At 42.1% G+C, this 20,038-nt stretch overlaps 1 protein-coding gene and 1 pseudogene across 2 annotated transcripts in view; one reads left to right on the plus strand and one right to left on the minus strand.

Annotated features, from left to right (window-relative positions):
- LOC139582584 (brain-enriched guanylate kinase-associated protein-like) overlaps nucleotides 1–20,038 on the plus strand; it is a 58,699-nt gene that overhangs the window by 31,965 nt on the left and 6,696 nt on the right. Inside the window, exons 2-6 of one of the 2 annotated variants that reach the window (XM_071412714.1) lie at nucleotides 6,682–6,903; nucleotides 11,164–11,325; nucleotides 11,637–11,703; nucleotides 19,427–19,534; nucleotides 19,836–19,916. In XM_071412714.1, the coding sequence (XP_071268815.1) occupies nucleotides 6,833–6,903; nucleotides 11,164–11,325; nucleotides 11,637–11,703; nucleotides 19,427–19,534; nucleotides 19,836–19,916 (489 nt within the window). In that variant the 5' untranslated portion in view covers nucleotides 6,682–6,832. The remainder of the gene's footprint in view (nucleotides 1–6,681; nucleotides 6,904–11,163; nucleotides 11,326–11,636; nucleotides 11,704–19,426; nucleotides 19,535–19,835; nucleotides 19,917–20,038) is intronic. The other variant, XM_071412715.1, reaches the window with a different exon arrangement.
- LOC139582583 (solute carrier family 22 member 13-like) lies at nucleotides 14,795–17,961 on the minus strand (annotated as a pseudogene).

Here is a 20,038-nt window from a genome sequence, read left to right on the forward strand (position 1 = left end):
TCTGCTGCTGGCAAAACGTATGTATTATGGCTTTACACCCCCTGCTACATTGTGGATAAAGAGTTACCTGTCTAACAGAACACAGAGGGTGTTCTTTAATGGAAGCCTCTCCAACATAATCCAGGTAGAATCAGGAATTCCCCAAGGCAGCTGTCCAGGCCCTTTACTTTTTTTCTATCTTTACTAATGAATTGCCACTGGCTTTGAGGAAAGCCAGAGTGTCTATGTATATGGATGACTCAACACTATACAGTGGGGAGAACAAGTATTTGATACACTGCCGATTTTGCAGGTTTTCCTACTTACAAAGCATGTAGAGGTCTGTAATTTTTAGGTACACTTCAACTGTGAGAGACTCCAGAAAATCCAGAAAATCACATTGTATGATTTTTAAGTAATTAATTTGCATTTTATTGCATGACATAAGTATTTGATCACCTACCAACCAGTAAGAATTCCGGCTCTCACAGACCTGTTCGTTTTTCTTTAAGAAGCCCTCCTGTTCTCCACTCATTACCTGTATTAACTGCACCTGTTTGAACTCATTACCTGTATAAAAGACACCTGTCCACACACTCAATCAAACAGACTCCAACCTCTCCACAATGGCCAAGACCAGAGTGCTGTGTAAGGACATCAGGGATAAAATTGTAGACCTGCACAAGGCTGGGATGGGCTACAGGACAATAGGCAAGCAGCTTGGTGAGAAGGCAACAACTGTTGGCGCAATTATTAGAAAATGGAAGAAGTTCAAGATGATGGTCAATCACCCTCGGTCTGGGGCTCCATGCAAGATCTCACCTCGTGGGGCATCAATGATCATGAGGAAGGTGAGGGATCAGCCCAGAACTACACGGCAGGACCTGGTCAATGAAGAGAGCTGGGACCACAGTCTCAAAGAAAACCATTAGTAACACACTACGCTGTCATGGATTAAAATCCTACAGCGCACGCAAGGTCCCCCTGCTCAAGCCAGCGTATGTCCAGGCCCGTCTGAAGTTTGCCAATGACCATCTGGATGATCCAGAGGAGGAATGGGAGAAGGTCATGTGGTCTGATGAGACAAAAATAGAGCTTTTTGGTCTAAACTCCACTCGCCGTGTTTGGAGGAAGAAGAAGGATGAGTACAACCCCAAGAACACCATCCCAACCGTGAAGCATGGAGGTGGAAACATCATTCTTTGGGGATGCTTTTCTGCAAAGGGGACAGGACGACTGCACCGTATTGAGGGGAGGATGGATGGGGCCATGTATCGCGAGATCTTGGCCAACAACCTCCTTCCCTCAGTAAGAGCATTGAAGATGGGTCGTGGCTGGGTCTTCCAGCATGACAACGACCCGAAACACACAGCCAGGGCAACTAAGGAGTGGCTCCGTAAGAAGCATCTCAAGGTCCTGGAGTGGCCTAGCCAGTCTCCAGACCTAAACCCAATAGAAAATCTTTGGAGGGAGCTGAAAGTCCGTATTGCCCAGCGACAGCCCCGAAACCTGAAGGATCTGGAGAAGGTCTGTATGGAGGAGTGGGCCAAAATCCCTGCTGCAGTGTGTGCAAACCTGGTCAAGAACTACAGGAAACGTATGATCTCTGTAATTGCAAACAAAGGTTTCTGTACCAAATATTAAGTTCTGCTTTTCTGATGTATCAAATACTTATGTCATGCAATAAAATGCAAATTAATTACTTAAAAATCATACAATGTGATTTTCTGGATTTTTGTTTTAGATTCCGTCTCTCACCGTTGAAGTGTACCTATGATAAAAATGATAGACCTCTACATGCTTTGTAAGTAGGAAAACCTGCAAAATCGGCAGTGTATCAAATACCTGTTCTCCCCACTGTACATGTCAGCTACTACAGTACAGCAACTGAAATGACTGCAACACTTAACAAAGAGTTGCAGTTAGTTTCAGAGTGGGTGGCAAGGAATAAGTTAGTCCTAAATATTTCTAAAACTAAAAGCATTGTATTTGGGACAAATCATTCACTAAACCCTAAACCTCAACTAAAACTTGTAATTAATAATGTGGAAATTGAGCAAGTTAAGGTGACTAAACTGCTTGGAGTTACCCTGGATTGTAAACTGTCATGGTCAAACATATTGATACAACAGTAGCTAAGATGGAGAGCAGTATGTCCATGATAAGGCGCTGCTCTACCTTCTTGACAGCACTGTCAACAAGGCAGGTCCTACAGGCCCTAGTTTTGTTGTACCTGGACTACTATTCAGTCATGTGGTCAGGTGCAACAAAAAGGACTTAGGAAAATTGCAGTTGGTTCAGAACAGGGCAGCATGGCTGGCCCTTGGATGAACACAGAAAGCTAATATTAATAATATGCATGTCAATCTCTCCTGGCTCAAAGTGGAGGAGAGATTGACTTCATCACTGCTTGTATTTATGAGAGGTATTGACATGTTGAATGCATCGAGCTGTCTGTTTGAACTACTGGCACACAGCTCGGACATCCATGCATACCCCACAAGACATGTCCCCAGAGGTCTCTTCACAGTCCCCAAGTCCAGAACAGACTATGGAAGGCACACAGTACAAAATAGAGCCATGAGTACATGGAACTCTATTCCACATCAAGTAATTGATGCAGGCAGTAAAATTTGATTTAAAAAACAGATAAAAAAACACCTTCTGGAACAGTGGGGACTGTGAAGCAACACAAACATAGGCACAGACACATGCATAAACACACACACGATAACATACGCACTATACACACATGTACACATGGATTTTGTACTGTATATATGTGGTAGTGGTGGAGTAGGGGCCTGAGGGCACGGTCTGTGAATGTATTGTAATGTTTTTAAAATTGTATAAACTGCCTTAATGTATCCCCAGCTAATGGGGATACACAATAAATACAAATACAAATGAATGAGTCAAAATGCAGGAGATCAAGTGCACCTATAATGTATTCTGTGATATCAATGAATTGATCAATAGCCTGTAGGGACTAGCGCATGGGCTATGTACATTGACTGGATATAAATATTGTTTCATGCATTTGCTTATTTTCATATCTAATAAGAGAGGCGTGATTTTCTCCATGTAGTCCTTCCCTTTGTTATAAATAACATAGAGTTCCCTTATATTTCAAAACTCGAGTCTCAAGCTAAGCTGTATGATGAAGCTGGCAATATGTCAGTTGTTATAGTCTATTACTTGCAAGGCACATTGGCGCATAAATTGAAATATAAATATATATATTTTATCACTGGACTGATGTGTTGTAGTGCTGATCGTTGTCTCTGAATGTCCTGAAACAGTTTTTTAAGGCCCTCCATTAGATTAATGCAATCAGTGACTGATATAAAGGGTCACTGGAGGCCCTTCATGGCGAAATCACTGATATCAAATAACTTGGCAAATGCTCCAACATCCTCTTCAATACTCAGTCTCTTTGTTCAGACATTTTACTTGTTTTTTCTAACCAAGTTGGCTAGTGAGTCTTAGCTAGCTAGCTAACGGTGAATAGCCTACATGGTGTAGCCTAGTCTACACAGCAATAGCTACTGTTTACTGCACATGGTATAAGTGCGAAGTGACTTGCATAAACCCACCCATTACTTTAAAATTGAGAAGCCATTTTTAAAAATATATAATCAATTCAAATTCATTACATAGGCCTAAATTAAATATATTTTATGTACAGCACTAGATGTTATGTAAGATGTCCTTGAGTGTCTTGAAAGGCATCTGCCAAATGAAATATATTATTATTATTGTCAATATACACTCAGTGGTCAGTTTATTAGGTACACCACATCGTTTACGAAAGTGGTTTGCTCCGAAAGACAGTAAGCCTCATGGCTTGCTCTATAAGCCAACAGACAGGCATGGAGGCATTCAGTTACTGTTTGATTGAATGTTATAATTGGAAAAACGATTGACTTATTAAGCAACTTTGAGCATGGTATGATCATCAGCGCCTGTCACGCTCGTTCCAGTATTTCAGAAATGGCCGGATTCCTGGGCTTTTCACGTACGACAGTGTCTAGTGTTTACCGAGAATGTTTGCGACGAACAAAAAACATCCAGTCAGCGGTAGTCCTGTGGGAGAAAACAGCTCGTTGATAAGAGGTCAAAGGAGAATGGCAAGAATTGAGCAAGCTAACAGGCGGGCCACAAACAGGCAAATAACGCTGCAGTACAACAGTACAACGTTGGTTCTTGTCACGGATGGGCTATTTCAACAGACAACCACACCAGGTTCCACTCCTATCAGCTACAAACAAGAAGAAGCAGCTCCAGTGGGCATGAGATCACCAACACTGGACAATTGAGGAGTCGGACAAATCCCGGTTCCTGCTGCGTCAGGATTTGGCATAAGCAGCATGAGTCCATGGCCCCATCCTGCCTGGTGTCAATGGTAGAGGTTGGTGGTGTAATGGTGTGGGGAATGTTTTCCTGGCACATGTTAGGTCCCCTGATACCAATTGAGAAACGTTTCCATGCCCTGAAAAATTCAGTCTGTTCTGGGGGCAAAGGGGGGTCCGACCTGGTACTAGATAGGTGGACCTAATAAACTTGCCACTGAGTGTATATCCCTTTCGTTTACCCACCCCCTCCCTACTGCTTGCTTTGAATTCCATGTGATGGTGTATGCATGTTTAGGCCAGTGCTTGACTTGACTTGGACTGAAATACAGGTGAAGTCGGAGGTTTACATACACTTAGGCTGGAGTCATTAATAAAACTTGTTTTTCAACCACTCCACAAATGTCTTGTTAACAAACTATAGTTTTGGCAAGTCGGTTAGGACATCTACTTTGTGCATGACACAAGTCATTTTCCAAACAATTGTTTACAGACAGATTATTTAACTTATAATTCACTGTATCACAATTCCAGTGGGTCAGAAGTTTACATACATTGAGTTGACTGTGCCTTTAAACAGCTTGGAAAATTCCAGAAAATTATGTCATGGCTTTAGAAGCTTCTGATAGGCTAATTGACATCAGTTGAGTCAATTGGAGGTGTACTTGTGGATGTATTTCAAGGCCTACCTTCAAACTGTGTGCCTCTTTGCGTGACATCATGGGAAAATCAAAAGAAATCAGCCAAGACCACAGAGAAAAGTCTGGTTCATCTTTGGGAGCAATTTCCAAACGCCTGAAGGTACCACATTCATCAGTACAAACAATAGTACGCAGTATAAACACCATGGGACCGCGCAGCCGTCATACCGCTCAGGAAGGAGACGCATTCTGTCTCCTAGAGATGAACGTACTTTGGTGCAAAAAGTACAGAACAACAGCAAATTACCTTGTGAAGATGCTGGAGGAAACAGGTACAAAAGTATCTTTATCCACAGTAAAACGAGTCCTATATTGACATAACCTGAAAGGCCGCTCAGCAAGGAAGAAGCAACTGCTCCAAAACCGCCATAAAATAGCCAGACTACAGATTGCAACTGCACATGGAGACAAAGATCGTACTTTTTGGAGAAATGTCCTCTGGTCTGATGAAACAAAAATAGAACTGTTTGGCCATAATGGCAATCATTATGTTTGATGGAAAAAGGGGGGAGGCTTGCAAGCCGAAGAATACCATCCCAACCGTGAAGCACGGGGGTGGCAGCATCATGTTGTGCGGGTGCTTTGCTGCAGGAGGGACTGGTGCACAAAATAGATGGCATCATGAGGAAGGAAAATTATGTGGATATATTGAAGCAACATCTCAAGACATCAGTCAGGAAGTTAAAGCTTGGTCGCAAATGGGTCTTCCAAATGGACAATGACCCCAAGCATACTTCCAAAGTTGTGGCAAAATGGCTTAAAGTCAAGGTATTGGAGTGGCCATCACAAAGCCCTGACCTCAATCCCATAGAACATTTGTGTGCAGAACTGAAAAAGCATGTGCGAGCAAGGAGGCCTACAAACCTGACTCAGTTACACCAGCTCTGTCAAGTGGAATGGGCCAAAATTTATTGTGGGAAGGTTGTGGAAGGCCACCCGAAACGTTTGACCCAAGTTAAACAATTTAAAGGCAATGCTACCAAATACTAATTGAGTGTATGTAAACTTCTGATGTGATGAATGTGATGAAAGAAATAAAAGCTGAAATAAATAATTATCTTTACTATTATTCTGACATTTCACATTCTTAAAATAAAGTGGTGATCCTAACTGACCTAAGACAGGGAATTTTTACTTGGATTAAATGTCAGGATATGTGAAAAACTGAGTTTAAATGTATTTGGCTAAGGTGTATGTAAACTTCAGACTTCAACTGTAGGTGCCGATACTCATTTCGGTGCCGAGACTGTTTAAATTTAGGTGCAGGAATTCCGCAATACTTTTGAGCTAATATTCTATAAGAGGTTCAGGAACTCAAGCAGAAGAAAATTGTAGGTGCCGTTACTCAGTTCCGGAGAGCTGCTGGCCAAGTCAAGTACTGTAGTGTGTTAAGGTAAAAATACAAATAATCTCCTGTTTGAAACACTGACAAGGAGAGAATAAAAAAAAAAAATATATATATATGTATTTTTTTGTTGCTCAATCTGATTACGTGGGCCTGGCTCCCCAGTGGGTGGGCCTGGTTCCCCAGTGGGTGGGCCTGGCTCCCCAGTGGGTGGGCCAGCGCCCACCCAAACCCACACGTGCCTATACCCCTGGTTTGAATGTTTTTTAATGGCTGCCGAACTGTCTCTTTGCTCTGTTGACAGGACCAACACAGGTAGACAACTCCCTCAGACAACTCACTCAACAGGTCAAACTTAACCAACCTGACCTATGACCTCTGCTCAGAAAAATAGACGCACTCCCACTAACCATTTGAAACACAAAATCACATGAGAGGGAGAGAACACAGCAGACATGAAAAAGATATATATCGGCAAAACGGCCCTAAAAGTCTCCCGAAATGGCAGTAAACATCAGAAAAAGAGGTAAGAGAGAATAATTCAGAAGCTATTCATCCCTCCATCTCTCCATCTGCCCACTGGGTTCATTTCACCCTCCCCATCTTTGTCAAGTGGTCGTGAACAACTGGAACGTCCGTCCTCCTAACGGAATCATTATCCCGCCTCATTGTTTTCTCACCGCCGACCGCCATCTAAATGAAAACACTCATTACCGTGTGACTCATCTGCCGTTTCCAGAGGTCACTAATGTGTGATTCCCATTGGGAGATTGACTTCATAAACTCATTCTATTGTCATGTAACAAACACCTGTGGTGAGCCATGCATCTTGTTGTTAGTACCTGGCAGGGGTTGTTATACAGTAGCATGAAAAGCATTCAAACAGTGCCCCCCCAAAAACATTTTACTAACCATTGGTTACAGAATGGGATGATATTCAAATATTTGGATATTGTTATTCCATTTAGTCATAAACGTGTTAGGTGTGAAACTTAGAGCAAGTAGGAAGGTAAACTGGAGATGAGTAATACTAAACAGACGAGGGATTAACAGTATTATCCCTCCACTTACTGTACCTTCTTTAATTTATTTTTTATCTCAGAAGCAATAGCTTAGTTTCCAGTCATATGTTAAGAGCACGTTCTGCTTGCCTTAATGGGAATCTGAAACGTCGTTGCATGTGTATCATGGCCTTTGGTGGTTGTGTTTTGTCTGTGTTCTGTAGGAGTGTGTGTGTTTGCAATGTGGATTGGAGCATTTGCGTGTATGTGTTTGCGTCATTCTGGTGAATTCATGTAATTTGCACAGTCATTGTATTCAGTTTAATTCAAGATATTATCTCCATGATTAAAACCCCCCAAAACATTGAAATGATAATTGGATTGCCCTTTTAATTAAGGGACGTCACCTTTAAAAGGAAACATCTTCATTTTCATCCTCTTACGTTTCTCTTGCATTTTGCTACACCCGCAATAACATCAGCTAAATATGTGTATGTGACAATACCTTTGATTAGATTTGGCCTGTACTCGCAACCCCTTCCTCCTTCTATGATCTTGTTAAGGAGATAGAGGGATGAGAGCACAGTGGCCACATATCTCACCGCTCTCTCCTTCTCTTCCATTTCTCTCTCTCTCTCTCTCCCTCTCACTCGCGCTCTCTCTCGCTCTCTCCCTCGCTCTCTGTTATTGGTGATCTCCCAGCAGATAGTCATTACCATACTTCCTCCATCTGTCCATCAATACAGGCCCATTAGCCTGCCATGGAAACTCAAACCCATCAAAGGGGAGAGGGATACATTTATTTTACTTCTCACACCTACTTGTTATTAGATTGGGTCTCAGGTTGTGCCGGGGCTTTATAAATAGTCCACATTGTGCTGTCTCGTTGAATTACATATGGGAGATCACTATTCAGTGAATTGCACATGGGATATTATTATTCAGTAAATTACACATGGGAGATCACTATTCGCTGAATTACAGTGAATTGCACATGGGAGATCACAATTCAGTGAATTACACATGGGAGATCACTATTCACTGAATTACACATGGGAGATCACATTTCAGTGAATTGCACATGGGAGATCACTATTTAGTGAATTACACATGGGAGATCACTATTCAGTGAATTGCACATGGGAGATCACTATTCAGTGAATTACACATGGGATATTATTATTCAGTAAATTACACATGGGAGATCACTATTCGCTGAATTACACATGGGAGATCACTATTCACTGAATTACACATGGGAGATCACATTTCAGTGAATTGCACATGGGAGATCACTATTTAGTGAATTACACATGGGAGATCACTATTCAGTGAATTGCACATGGGAGATCACCATTCAGTGAATTACACATGGGCTATTATTATTCAGTAAATTACACATGGGAGATCACTATTCGCTGAATTACACATGGGAGATCACTATTTAGTGAATTACACATGGGAGATCACTATTCAGTGAATTACACATGGGAGATCACTATTCAGTGAATTACACATGGGAGATCACTATTCAGTGAATTACACATGGGAGATCACTATTCGCTGAATTACACATGGGAGATCACTATTCGCTGAATTACACATGGGGGATCACTATTCAGTGAATCCAAGCCGTCTAAATCTTTTCCTGTGATTGATTACAGATCATAGAGCCATATTTCAAAGTAGGTTACGTCCCAAAAGGCACCGTCCCAAAAGGCACCCTATTCTCTATAGGGCACTGCTTTTGACCGGAGCCTTCTGGCTAAAAGAAGTGCACTATATACAGTGGGGAGAACAAGTATTTGATACACTGCCGATTTTGCAGGTTTTCCTACTTACAAAGCATGTAGAGGTCTGTCATTTTTATCATAGGTACACTTCAACTGTGAGAGACGGAATCTAAAACAAAAATCCAGAAAATCACATTGTATGATTTTTAAATAATTAATTTGCATTTTATTGCATGACATAAGTATTTGATCACCTACCAACCAGTAAGAATTCTGGCTCTCACAGACCTGTTAGTTTTTCTTTAAGAAGCCCTCCTGTTCTCCACTCATTACCTGTATTAACTGCACCTGTTTGAACTCGTTACCTGTATAAAAGACACCTGTCCACACACTCAACCAAACAGATTCCAACCTCTCCACAATGGCCAAGACCAGAGAGCTGTGTAAGGACATCAGGGATAAAATTGTAGACCTGCACAAGGCTTGGATGGGCTACAGGACAATAGGCAAGCAGCTTGGTGAGAAGGAAACAACTGTTGGCGCAATTATTAGAAAATGGAAGAAGTTCAAGATGACGGTCAATCACCCTCGGTCTGGGGCTCCATGCAAGATTTCACCTCGTGGGGCATCAATGATCATGAGGAAGGTGAGGGATGAGCCCAGAACTACACGGCAGGACCTGGTCAATGACCTGAAGAGAGCTGGGACCACAGTCTCAAAGAAAACCATTAGTAACACACTACGCCGTCATGGATTAAAATCCTGCAGCGCACGCAAGGTCCCCCTGCTTAAGCCAGTGCATGTCCAGGCCTGTCTGAAGTTTGCCAATGACCATCTGGATGATCCAGAGGAGGAATGGGAGAAGGTCATGTGGTCTGATGAGACAAAAATAGAGCTTTTTGGTCTAACTCCACTCGCCGTGTTTGGAGGAAGAAGAAGTATGAGTACAACCCCAAGAACACCATCCCAACCGTGAAGCATGGAGGTGGAAACATCATTCTTTGGGGATGCTTTTCTGCAAAGGGGACAGGACGACTGCACCGTATTGAGGGGAGGATGGATGGGGCCATGTATCGCGAGATCTTGGCCAACAACCTCCTTCCCTCAGTAAGAGCATTGAAGATGGGTCGTGGCTGGGTCTTCCAGCATGACAACGACACGAAGCACACAGCCATGGCAACTAAGGAGTGGCTCCGTAAAAAGCATCTCAAGGTCCTGGAGTGGCCTAGCCAGTCTCCAGACCTGAACCCAATAGAAAATCTTTGGAGGGAGCTGAAAGTCCGTATTGCCCAGCGACAGCCCCGAAACCTGAAGGATCTGGAGAAGATCTGTAGGGAGGAGTGGGCCAAAATCCCTGCTGCAGTGTGTGCAAACCTAGTCAAGAACTACAGGAAACGTATGATCTCTGTAATTGCAAACAAAGGTTTCTGTACCAAATATTAAGTTCTGCTTTTCTGATGTATCAAATACTTATGTCATGCAATAAAATGCAAATTAATTACTTAAAAATCATACAATGTGATTTTCTGGATTTTTGTTTTAGATTCCGTCTCTCATAGTTGAAGTGTACCTATGATAAAAATTACAGACCTCTACATGCTTTGTAAGTAGGAAAACCTGCAAAATCGGCAGTGTATCAAATACTTGTTCTCCCCACTGTAGGGAATAGGGTGCCATTTGTGACAAAGCCTTAGTTTAAAGTGATCCTGTAAGTCACTGTAACCACTCTAGCTGATTATGGTGGTGGTTTTCTGTGCTATGCGTCAATGTTGTAAAGTATTAGGTACTAGAGCTGAATGTTATTGGAAGCTAAAGGCAGACTGAACTTTATATTCTTTAAGTGCATATAGAATATATGATTTGGGAATTCAAAACGTTTCCATCACCACTGTATGATGCGTATTGTTCATGGGTCATCACACAAGACTCCCATTACATCTTATTTATACTCAATGTAACATATAAAATATATGCATATAATATAACATGAAGTTACCCCAGTAATATGTCTCTCACTATGTCTGATGCCTGGTGTGTTTTTGTCCCTCACAGCTCTTTGCAGGAACAGAAAGAGGACCTCCGGAAGCGTCTGTCCTACACCACCCACAAACTGGAGCTGCTAGAGAGCGAGTTTGACTCCACCCGACAGTACCTGGAGACAGAGCTACGCCGTGCCCAGGAGGAACTCGACAAGTTCACCGACAAACTACGCAGGTATTCCTAACCACACTTTTTTTTTTATCACATTCTATTGATTTTGTTGTGTTTTTCTGTCTGGAAATATATCAGACTGGTTACCTATCAAGGTAAAGCCCTAAAACTAACACAGGATACCTATCAAGGTAAAGCCCTAAAACTAACACTGGATACCTATCAAGGTAAAGCCCTAAAACTAACACAGGATACCTACCAAGGTATCATGACGGACACATAGCATAGACATCATTAATCCAAAGGGTGCAGAATGTGTTCAATTATTAATAGTGTGAGTTGGTAAGCCAGTGTCATTGTGTGTCTCCTGGTAGAATACAAAGCAGCTACTCAGCACTGCAGAGGATCAACCAGGACCTGGAGGATAAGATCCATAGAAATGTAAGTGAAGTGTGCGTGTGTGTGCGCGCATGCGCATGTATGTGCTTGTGTTTCAGTGTGCGAAAACGTTCATGCATGTTTGTGTACACCTGTAGGTGAGTGTGTCAAGGCATAAATGTGTGCATATTTGTGTGTGCGTGTTGTGTGTGTGCACGCGCATATGTGCCCATACGTGCATGCATGTTTGTGTACACCTGTAGTTGTGTGTGCATGCACACGCGTCTAAGCGAGCAGTGGTCTTTACTCTTTAGAGAAGGCAATGAAAAGCACTGAGCAATGGATTTGAATATGAATACACTAGCTGTTGGTACCACTGACGTTAATTGCAGCCTATTTCAATAGCCTGTCCTCCTTCCTTTGGCAGTTGGATAGCAAGCCCATTGTTCTGAGCTAGCCTTGCGACTTACATCTTTTGTCAGATGGCAAAAGGAAGGATACAATTAACCATCCTGCCATTCCAGCATTGTACGATCATCATGTGTCTTCTTCCTCGTTCTCTGAATAGACAGCTGAATATCTCCCTCTCTGAATCTGTTAAGGAAAAGATAATCATTATCACAAAGAGTTGGAACTTTAAGATGTTGCAGGTTGATAGCGAGGAGGAGTGGAGCGGGTCTTTGTTTCATGGAACGTAGAGGGACTGAATAATTTATCAAAACGCATACGTCTTTTTTTATTGGATGTTAAGCTGTGAATCCTTATCAGTTACATATCTATTCAGCTCAGATGCTCCCTCTTTAGGGGTTACCACGGTGATGATGTAGTTATCCTGTGCTCAGTAGATAATTGACTAACTTTTTTTACACTTCACAAACCCCTGATCTGAGTTTATTGCAGTTCGATGGGGGAAAAAACGTAAACATAGTCTTTCTCTTTCTCTTTAAAAAAAATATTTAATAAAAATGTCAAACAAAATATAACCTACAATAAACAGACGCACACAAATTCCAACAAACATCAATGACATCACAGCTGCACAAAACCACATGTTGCCACAGCATCCATACCCATCCCATTTGTCTCACTCCAACTTTTACTCTCATTCTTCATACCTTGGGCATTTCCAGTGTATGTAACACTCTATGCCATTATGCCCTCAAATTGCACTATTCTATTTCTCTATGTAACCAACACTTTTTCAATATTTAAATAATAATGCATTTGATTTATCTACTGTCTTAACGATGGAGTTTAAAAGTTTTTTCAAAATGATTGACGAGAAAAGTATAGTTCTACCCATTGGGTATCTCACTGCCCGTTCATATGCCATGTTTTGAAATATGCAGATAGACCGATTAAAAGTAATCTTAAATTGTAAAACTTTGGACAGCCAACTTTCTAACTCTGCCCATAACTGTTGGACTTCATAGCACTCCCAGAAGGAATGAATTATTGAGTCATTGTTCATTTTCCACTTAAGACATGATTGCCGTTCTGCTGTAGGATTTGTGAATTTTGTATCTTGTACAATACATGACTATATAATCTCCCTCCATCTTGTGCCAATGTCAGTTATTTCTGATATTTAAGTCTTGGTTCCAATAGTTTATATTTTCAGTTGGATAGGCTCTCTGCAAGGATTTGTATATCTTTCCTATCATATTAGTATCCTTTTCCAACTCAAATAGGATTTCCTCAACATTGCTCTGATGTCCAAAATAAAATAAAAAAAGCTATGTTTTCCAATCTCGAGGTGAAATATTTTTTTACTATTGTAAGTGCCTATTAAGTGCCAAATAAAGTAACAGGGTTGACCATAACAGGGTTAACCGTAACAGGGTTGACGATTTCATCCTAAATCAGCCACGAATCCCCTTGTGACAGGAGGAATGGAAGTGTGTTGTGTGCAACAGGGAGGGACAATTGAATGCAAGCTTCACATTTGTATTTTTTATTGTTACAAACATTTCAAGCCTGTCTATCTATGGGTAACAGGGTTGACGTGTTATTCTCCACCCACTCAGTTTTCTACCACAAAACAGAAAGTGGCCAAAAAGTGTAAAACCTGCTCACCTCCCTTTACACTATGACTTGACTACTAGATGTTCAATGTTTCTTTTGAAAAACATATTTAAAAAGGATTATTTCACCATATTAAAACAAGAGTTCGGGTTCACATAACAGCATTCTTTGGCTTGTAAAATCCAATATTTGTGGACAATTTCTACTTAATATATCAAAGGGAAGCAAAGGTACTCATTTTGCGGAATGACCAAACAAAGGTACTCAATTTGTTGGAATGACCAAACAAAACATTTACATACCTTTTATGCACTTACTTCAATAAACACTTTGCGGCCTCCGGTAAAAAATAGGTCAACTATGTTTCTGGGATAAGAATAAAACATTTTATTTTATTTTGGGCAAAAGTAAAGCATGCTTGAAGTTATTGCACTCTTAATCCTTCTGTTGTGTTCGTTTCATGTTGATTAATTATGTATACCTGGTCCAAAATGACCGCCCCATTATAGCTGATTATAAATCCATAATAATACATATATTATCACCTAATGTTGTGTTAGATATTTTTTATCAACATAAATTCTTGTGAACATTACAAGTTTTGAACTTCTATTTGCTATTTATGGCCTGTAGGCCTCATTGACCTGAGCTCATACAACTAGTATTTGAGTTTTTAAAAAAGCAGAATGTTTATTTTGACTATAACAAATACTCAGATTAAACATATTGTGCTATTTATCACAGCCTACTTTGTGTCAAAGTTTAACAAGGACTCTCTCCTCCTCACCAGTGTCATGATCAAAGATGTGAACAAGAGTCTCACATACAGTATATCGTTTGGTCATTGTGCTGCCACAGAATGAATTGTGAGCAAGGCCTCAAAAAAGCTTTATATACCAGAGCTGCGAGAAAAGTTACATTTATTATTGAAAGAATGTTGCGATTGTTCGTGAGAATGACAAAAGGTGTGGTTCCCGTGGGGGAAAGATTCTATTGGGGAAAGGTTCCCGTTGGGGTTGCCATGGAAGCCAAGAATAGGGAGTGAGGTGTGTGTGTGTGTGTGTGTGTGTGTGTGTGTGTGTGTGTGTGTGCTCAAACACACATGCATGTGGGGGTCTGGGAGAGGAAGTGTATCCATCTGATGAATGGGCATGTGCCTGAACTCAATTTTATACACTAATTGTAGTCTCACCCATTCATTTCTAATGACTGGTCATTTTTGACAGGGAACAAAACATGTGTACTATTGTTAAATAAAACACCCAAAATGTAATGAAAATCATCAAAATTGATGTTGTGTGTTCAGATACCCTGTGTGGACAAGTCATGGAACCTTATATGACAATCAGATTAAATTAACTACATTTTTCAGAGAGATAACTTGTAAAAAGGTTCAATTCAACCGGAACACAGCAGGAGGGTTAAAAAAAGGGTTTCGAAAGCGTTCTCCGGCTGTACCCATACCACCCTTTTTGGTTACAGTTAGAACCCTCTGTGGAATGGTTCTACATTGAACCCAAAGGGGTTCTACCTGGATTCAAAATGGTTCTACCTGGAACCTTTTAGGTATGTAGCTCAACAGAACAATATTTAGGCTACAATGTGAGATGGTTCCACTAAAAAAAGGTATTGTTTGTTATACAAGATTAGACCGGAACGTTCCAGGGAAAAACATGAAAAACAAAAACAATCCACAGTACAATTTGGTTAATCTTCCACCATTACTATCATCCACTTTCATATTCAGATTCCTGCCTTCATGATGTTCACATTCCTCTTTCCTTCGGCCTCATCTGTAGAGAGGTAGTTCTGTTCTCAGGTCTCAGGAAGCAGGAAGACCAGAGCCCCATCAGTCAATGACAGGCTGCTGAACACTGCTGTAGGGATGCACCAGTGGTACATGGCCAATAGATAGAGCACTGAACATCAGCTGTACCAGAAAGATGTCCAAGCCACATTTACCAACATTTAGAGAGAGGCAGAAGTAGCCAAAGATTAATGCAACCATGCAAATGATAAAATAAGAAAATATTTTCTTAGCACAGGTGAAGCAAATAGAACCTTTATGCCTTATTTATGTATTTTCCTCACCTCAGTCACTCCAGTAGAGTATCTGTATTTTCCTCACCTCAGTCACCTCCAGTAGAGTATCTGTATTTTCCTCACCTCAGTCATCCCCAGCAGAGTATCTGTATTTTCCTCACCTCAGGCACCTCCAGTAGAGTATCTGTATTTTCCTCACCTCAGTCACCTCCAGTAGAGTATCTGTATTTTCCTCACCTCAGTCACTCCAGTAGAGTATCTGTATTTTCCTCACCTCAGTCACCTCCAGTAGAGTATCTGTATTTTCCTCACCTCAGTCACTCCAGTAGAGTATCTGTATTTTCCTCACCTCAGTCACTCCAGTAGAGTATCTGTATTTTCCTCACCTCAGTCACTCCAGTAGAGTATCTGTATTTTCCTCACCTCAGTCACCTCCAGTAGAGTATCTGGAACTCTGCGTTTGTTGTTCGCTACAACTCTAAGAATCAACTCGTTAGCTTCTTTGGTTTTCCCCCGACCAAGTTACCACCTTGCTGACTCCGGAATAAACCATATGTAAATGAGAAACAGTGCCTGTGGTGCCACCATCACATATTGGGTAATTCTTCAGTCCCAGATGAGGCACACCAAACTAGCCAGGACACATTGTCCAACACCAGCAAACATCTAGTTTATACAGGAGGCAAAGGATCGCCTGGTCATTCCAACCCATTTAGTGGCTAATACAGTGCTGTTGATTCAATATCCTCCTAGGGCAGCCGCTAGTATAAACTGGGATACCAGGTATACGTACAGGTTTGCAGACAGGCCTGTTGTCGTCACAGTAAACATTTGCATGAGAACCACAGGTAGCTGAGTTGCTTGTCTATGACCGTACCATTCAGCAGGGGGTACAAACAAGAGGGAACCAAAAACAATACCAGCCATGAACAAAGTTTGTGCGACTCCAACTAAATGATCTTTCCCACACACCAGATCAAAACTAGTGTCTATGGTGGTTTCATACAGTATCTTATCGTAGACCCATCCCTTCTGAAACTCAAGGGTCTGAATCTATTCTCCATGATGGTGTTAATGTCCCAGTCCACTGGGTTAAACATCAGATACCTACTGAAGGCTCCATGCTGCTGCCGGGGCATGGTCAGATTCAGCTGTTCCTCACTGCTCAGATTGCCACCAGCTCTAAGGATCCAGTCAGTGTTACAGTGGCACCCAGAGTCTGTCTGGACAAAAATAAAACTAGTGAATAGGACTGGGAATATGAGGTTTGACAGACATAGTCCAAACAGTATAAGCTAACAATCCAAAGTCTCCAACGTTAATCAGGATCTCGCCAAATTCAACCATCTTGATACCAGGCAGTGCCAGAGATTCCTAGCAAGTGGCAAGAAAATTCTGCTTCAGTCAGAAGCACCAGACAGTTCATTTGGCTCAAAATAGAAGCAACTTCTGTAGATGATGCAATTTAATGTCTAACTACTGGACAATCTTCAACTGGTATGTGGATCATTCATTTTTGGGGGAACAGCTGCACACAATGCCAAGTTAAGGCAAGGGCTGTCTTGGTGGACTTAGTAGAGTCTTGTTTTATAAAACATTTTATGAGGTACAATCCGTCTTGGTGAAGCCTGTAGCTGTAATTTCTGATAAGTTAACTTGGTGAAGCTTGTTGCTGTAATTTCTGATACGTTGACTTGGTGAAGCCTGTAGCTGTAATTTCTGATACGTTGACTTGGCTGGAGAGAAAGGAGACTCAAAGCCACAGAGCTTTGTGGTACAGGTAGTCATATGAGATAGTCATGTGAGGTAGTCATGTGAGAATACAATGGCTAATAGCACCAGAGGCTAATAGCACCAGAGGCTAATAGCACCAGAGACTAATAGCACCAGAGACTAAACAGGATGGTATAATTGCCCTGGTGGCAAACATCAGCTAAAGGCGTGATGGCTAGAAACGCCTGAAGGCTAAAAGCATTATGGCTAGAAAGTCCTGAAGGCTGAAGGCATGATGGCTAGAAAGGCCTGGAGGCTAAAGGCATGATAGCTAGAAAGACCTGGAGGCTGAAGGCATGATAGCTAGAAAGGCCTGAAGGCTGAAGGCATGATGGCTAGAAAGGCATGGAGGCTAAAGGCATGATAGCTAGAAAGGCCTGGAGGCTGAAGACATGATGGCTAGAAAGTCCTGAAGGCTGAAGGCATGATGGCTAGAAAGACATGGAGGCTAAAGGCATGATGGCTAGAAACGCCTGAAGGCTGAAGGCATGATGGCTAGAAAGTCCTGAAGGCTGAAGGCATGATGGCTAGAAAGGCCTGGAGGCCAAAGGCATTATGGCTAGAATGGCCTGGAGGCCAAAGTTATTATGGCTAGAAAGGCCTGGAGGCCAAAGGCATGATGGCTAGAAAGGCCTGGAGGCCAAAGTTATTATGGCTAAAAAGGCCTGGAGGCCAAAGTTATTATGGCTAGAAAGGCCTGGAGGCCAAAGTTATTATGGCTAGAAAGGCCTGGAGGCCAAAGGCATGATGGCTAGAAAGGCCTGGAGGCCAAAGGCATTATGGCTAGAATGGCCTGGAGGCCAAAGTTATTATGGCTAGAAAGGCCTGGAGGCCAAAGGCATTATGGCTAGAAAGGCCAAAGGCATTATGGCTAGAAAGGCCTGGAGGCTGAAGGCATGATGGCTAGAAAGGCCTGAAGGCTGAAGCCATGATGGCTAGAAAGGCCTGAAGGCTGAAGCCATGATGGCTAGAAAGGCCTGGAGGCTAAAGGCATGATGGCTAGAAAGGCCTGAAGGCTGAAGGCATGATGGCTAGAAAGGCCTGGAGGCTGAAGGCATGATGGCTAGAAAGGCCTGAAGGCTGAAGGCATGATGGCTAGAATGGCCTGAATGCTAAAGGCATGATGGCTAGAAAGGCCTGGAGGCTGAAGGCATGATGGCTAGAAAGGCCTGAAGGCTAAAGGCATGATGGCTAGAAAGGCCTGAAGGCTGAAGGCATGATGGCTAGAAAGGCCTGAAGGCTGAAGGCATGATAGCTAGAAAGGCCTGGAGGCCAAAGGCATTATGGCTAGAAAGGCCTGGAGGCTAAAGGCATGATAGCTAGAAAGGCCTGGAGGCTGAAGGCATGATGGCTAGAAAGGCCTGAAGGCTGAAGGCATGATGGCTAGAAAGGCCTGAATGCTGAAGGCATGATGGCTAGAAAGGCCTGGAGGCTGAAGGCACATTTTTCTTCTGAGTCTCAAAATTATATAGTCATTCTGAATTGTGTATACATGCATCAATATAGCTGTTGGTAGATATGAAACTGATGCAACTTTCAGTTAAATAATGAGAACATCTACTATGATGTGATGTTGTTCGGAACAGAGAGGGAAATTCAGATGTTTTAGCCAGTTAAAGGTTGGATTGTCACGACGAGTTGAGGGCCTCTGTGATTTCTGTGTCCTGTGTGATCTGGGGCACAGAGAATTACACTTGAATACTTTTAGAACATTTTAAGTTATGTGTAAGCAATTAAGCAGTTTACTCATGATATATTATCTGGCTTGAGTTCTTCCCCGTCCTCAATCTAATTTACTCTCTGAGGCACAGCAAATCTCTTCTGACCCCACAGCCTTCCAAACCAAGTGGGAATTAGCTACATTACATGAAATCAAAGAAAAAACAATAATGTATTTGCAAAGTGATTTTGATTTGAGTCTGACACGAGTCTTTGTTTTCCTCAGTCTCAGCACCATGACAACGAGAAGAGAGCCCTGAGCAGAGAGATCATTGTGCTCAACAACCACCTGATGGAGGCCAAGCTGACCATTGGAAAACTACAAGAGGACAATGTAAGGGCCTGGCTAGTATGGACTCTCTCTATCAACACTCTATGAGGTCAGATGTAGAGGTCATCAAAAGTGTAGTCCCAACCCTCAAAGTGTATTGTAACGACCTTAGTATACATCACCTATAGCGTCTTCGCCAAGAGGTTACACCTTCTTTGTGTAATAGCAAAGGTGTTGCACTGAGACAGACCTGAGTTCAAGTCCCTGTTCTGGATCCTCTCCTAAGTCAGTGCTGTGTGTTCTTTACATTAACTCTTTAAAGCATGTTTTCTTCTAACACAGTGTAACACATTCTGTCCTATAGGACCTGTACAGGAAGGACTGTAACCTGGCTGCCCAGCTGCTCCAGTGCAACAAGTCCCATTATAGGACCCAGCTTTCTGAGGTGAGTCCTCCACCAACAGCACTACCAATCAGACCAACTGGGTTCAAATTTAGAATTAGCTTTGTATCAAATACTTTGAGCATTTTGAGGTATGGACACGATGTGCAGGGCTGCAAATATAT

This window comes from Salvelinus alpinus, chromosome 8 (genome assembly GCF_045679555.1).
Source record: "Salvelinus alpinus chromosome 8, SLU_Salpinus.1, whole genome shotgun sequence".
Taxonomy (NCBI): Eukaryota; Metazoa; Chordata; class Actinopteri; order Salmoniformes; family Salmonidae; genus Salvelinus; species Salvelinus alpinus.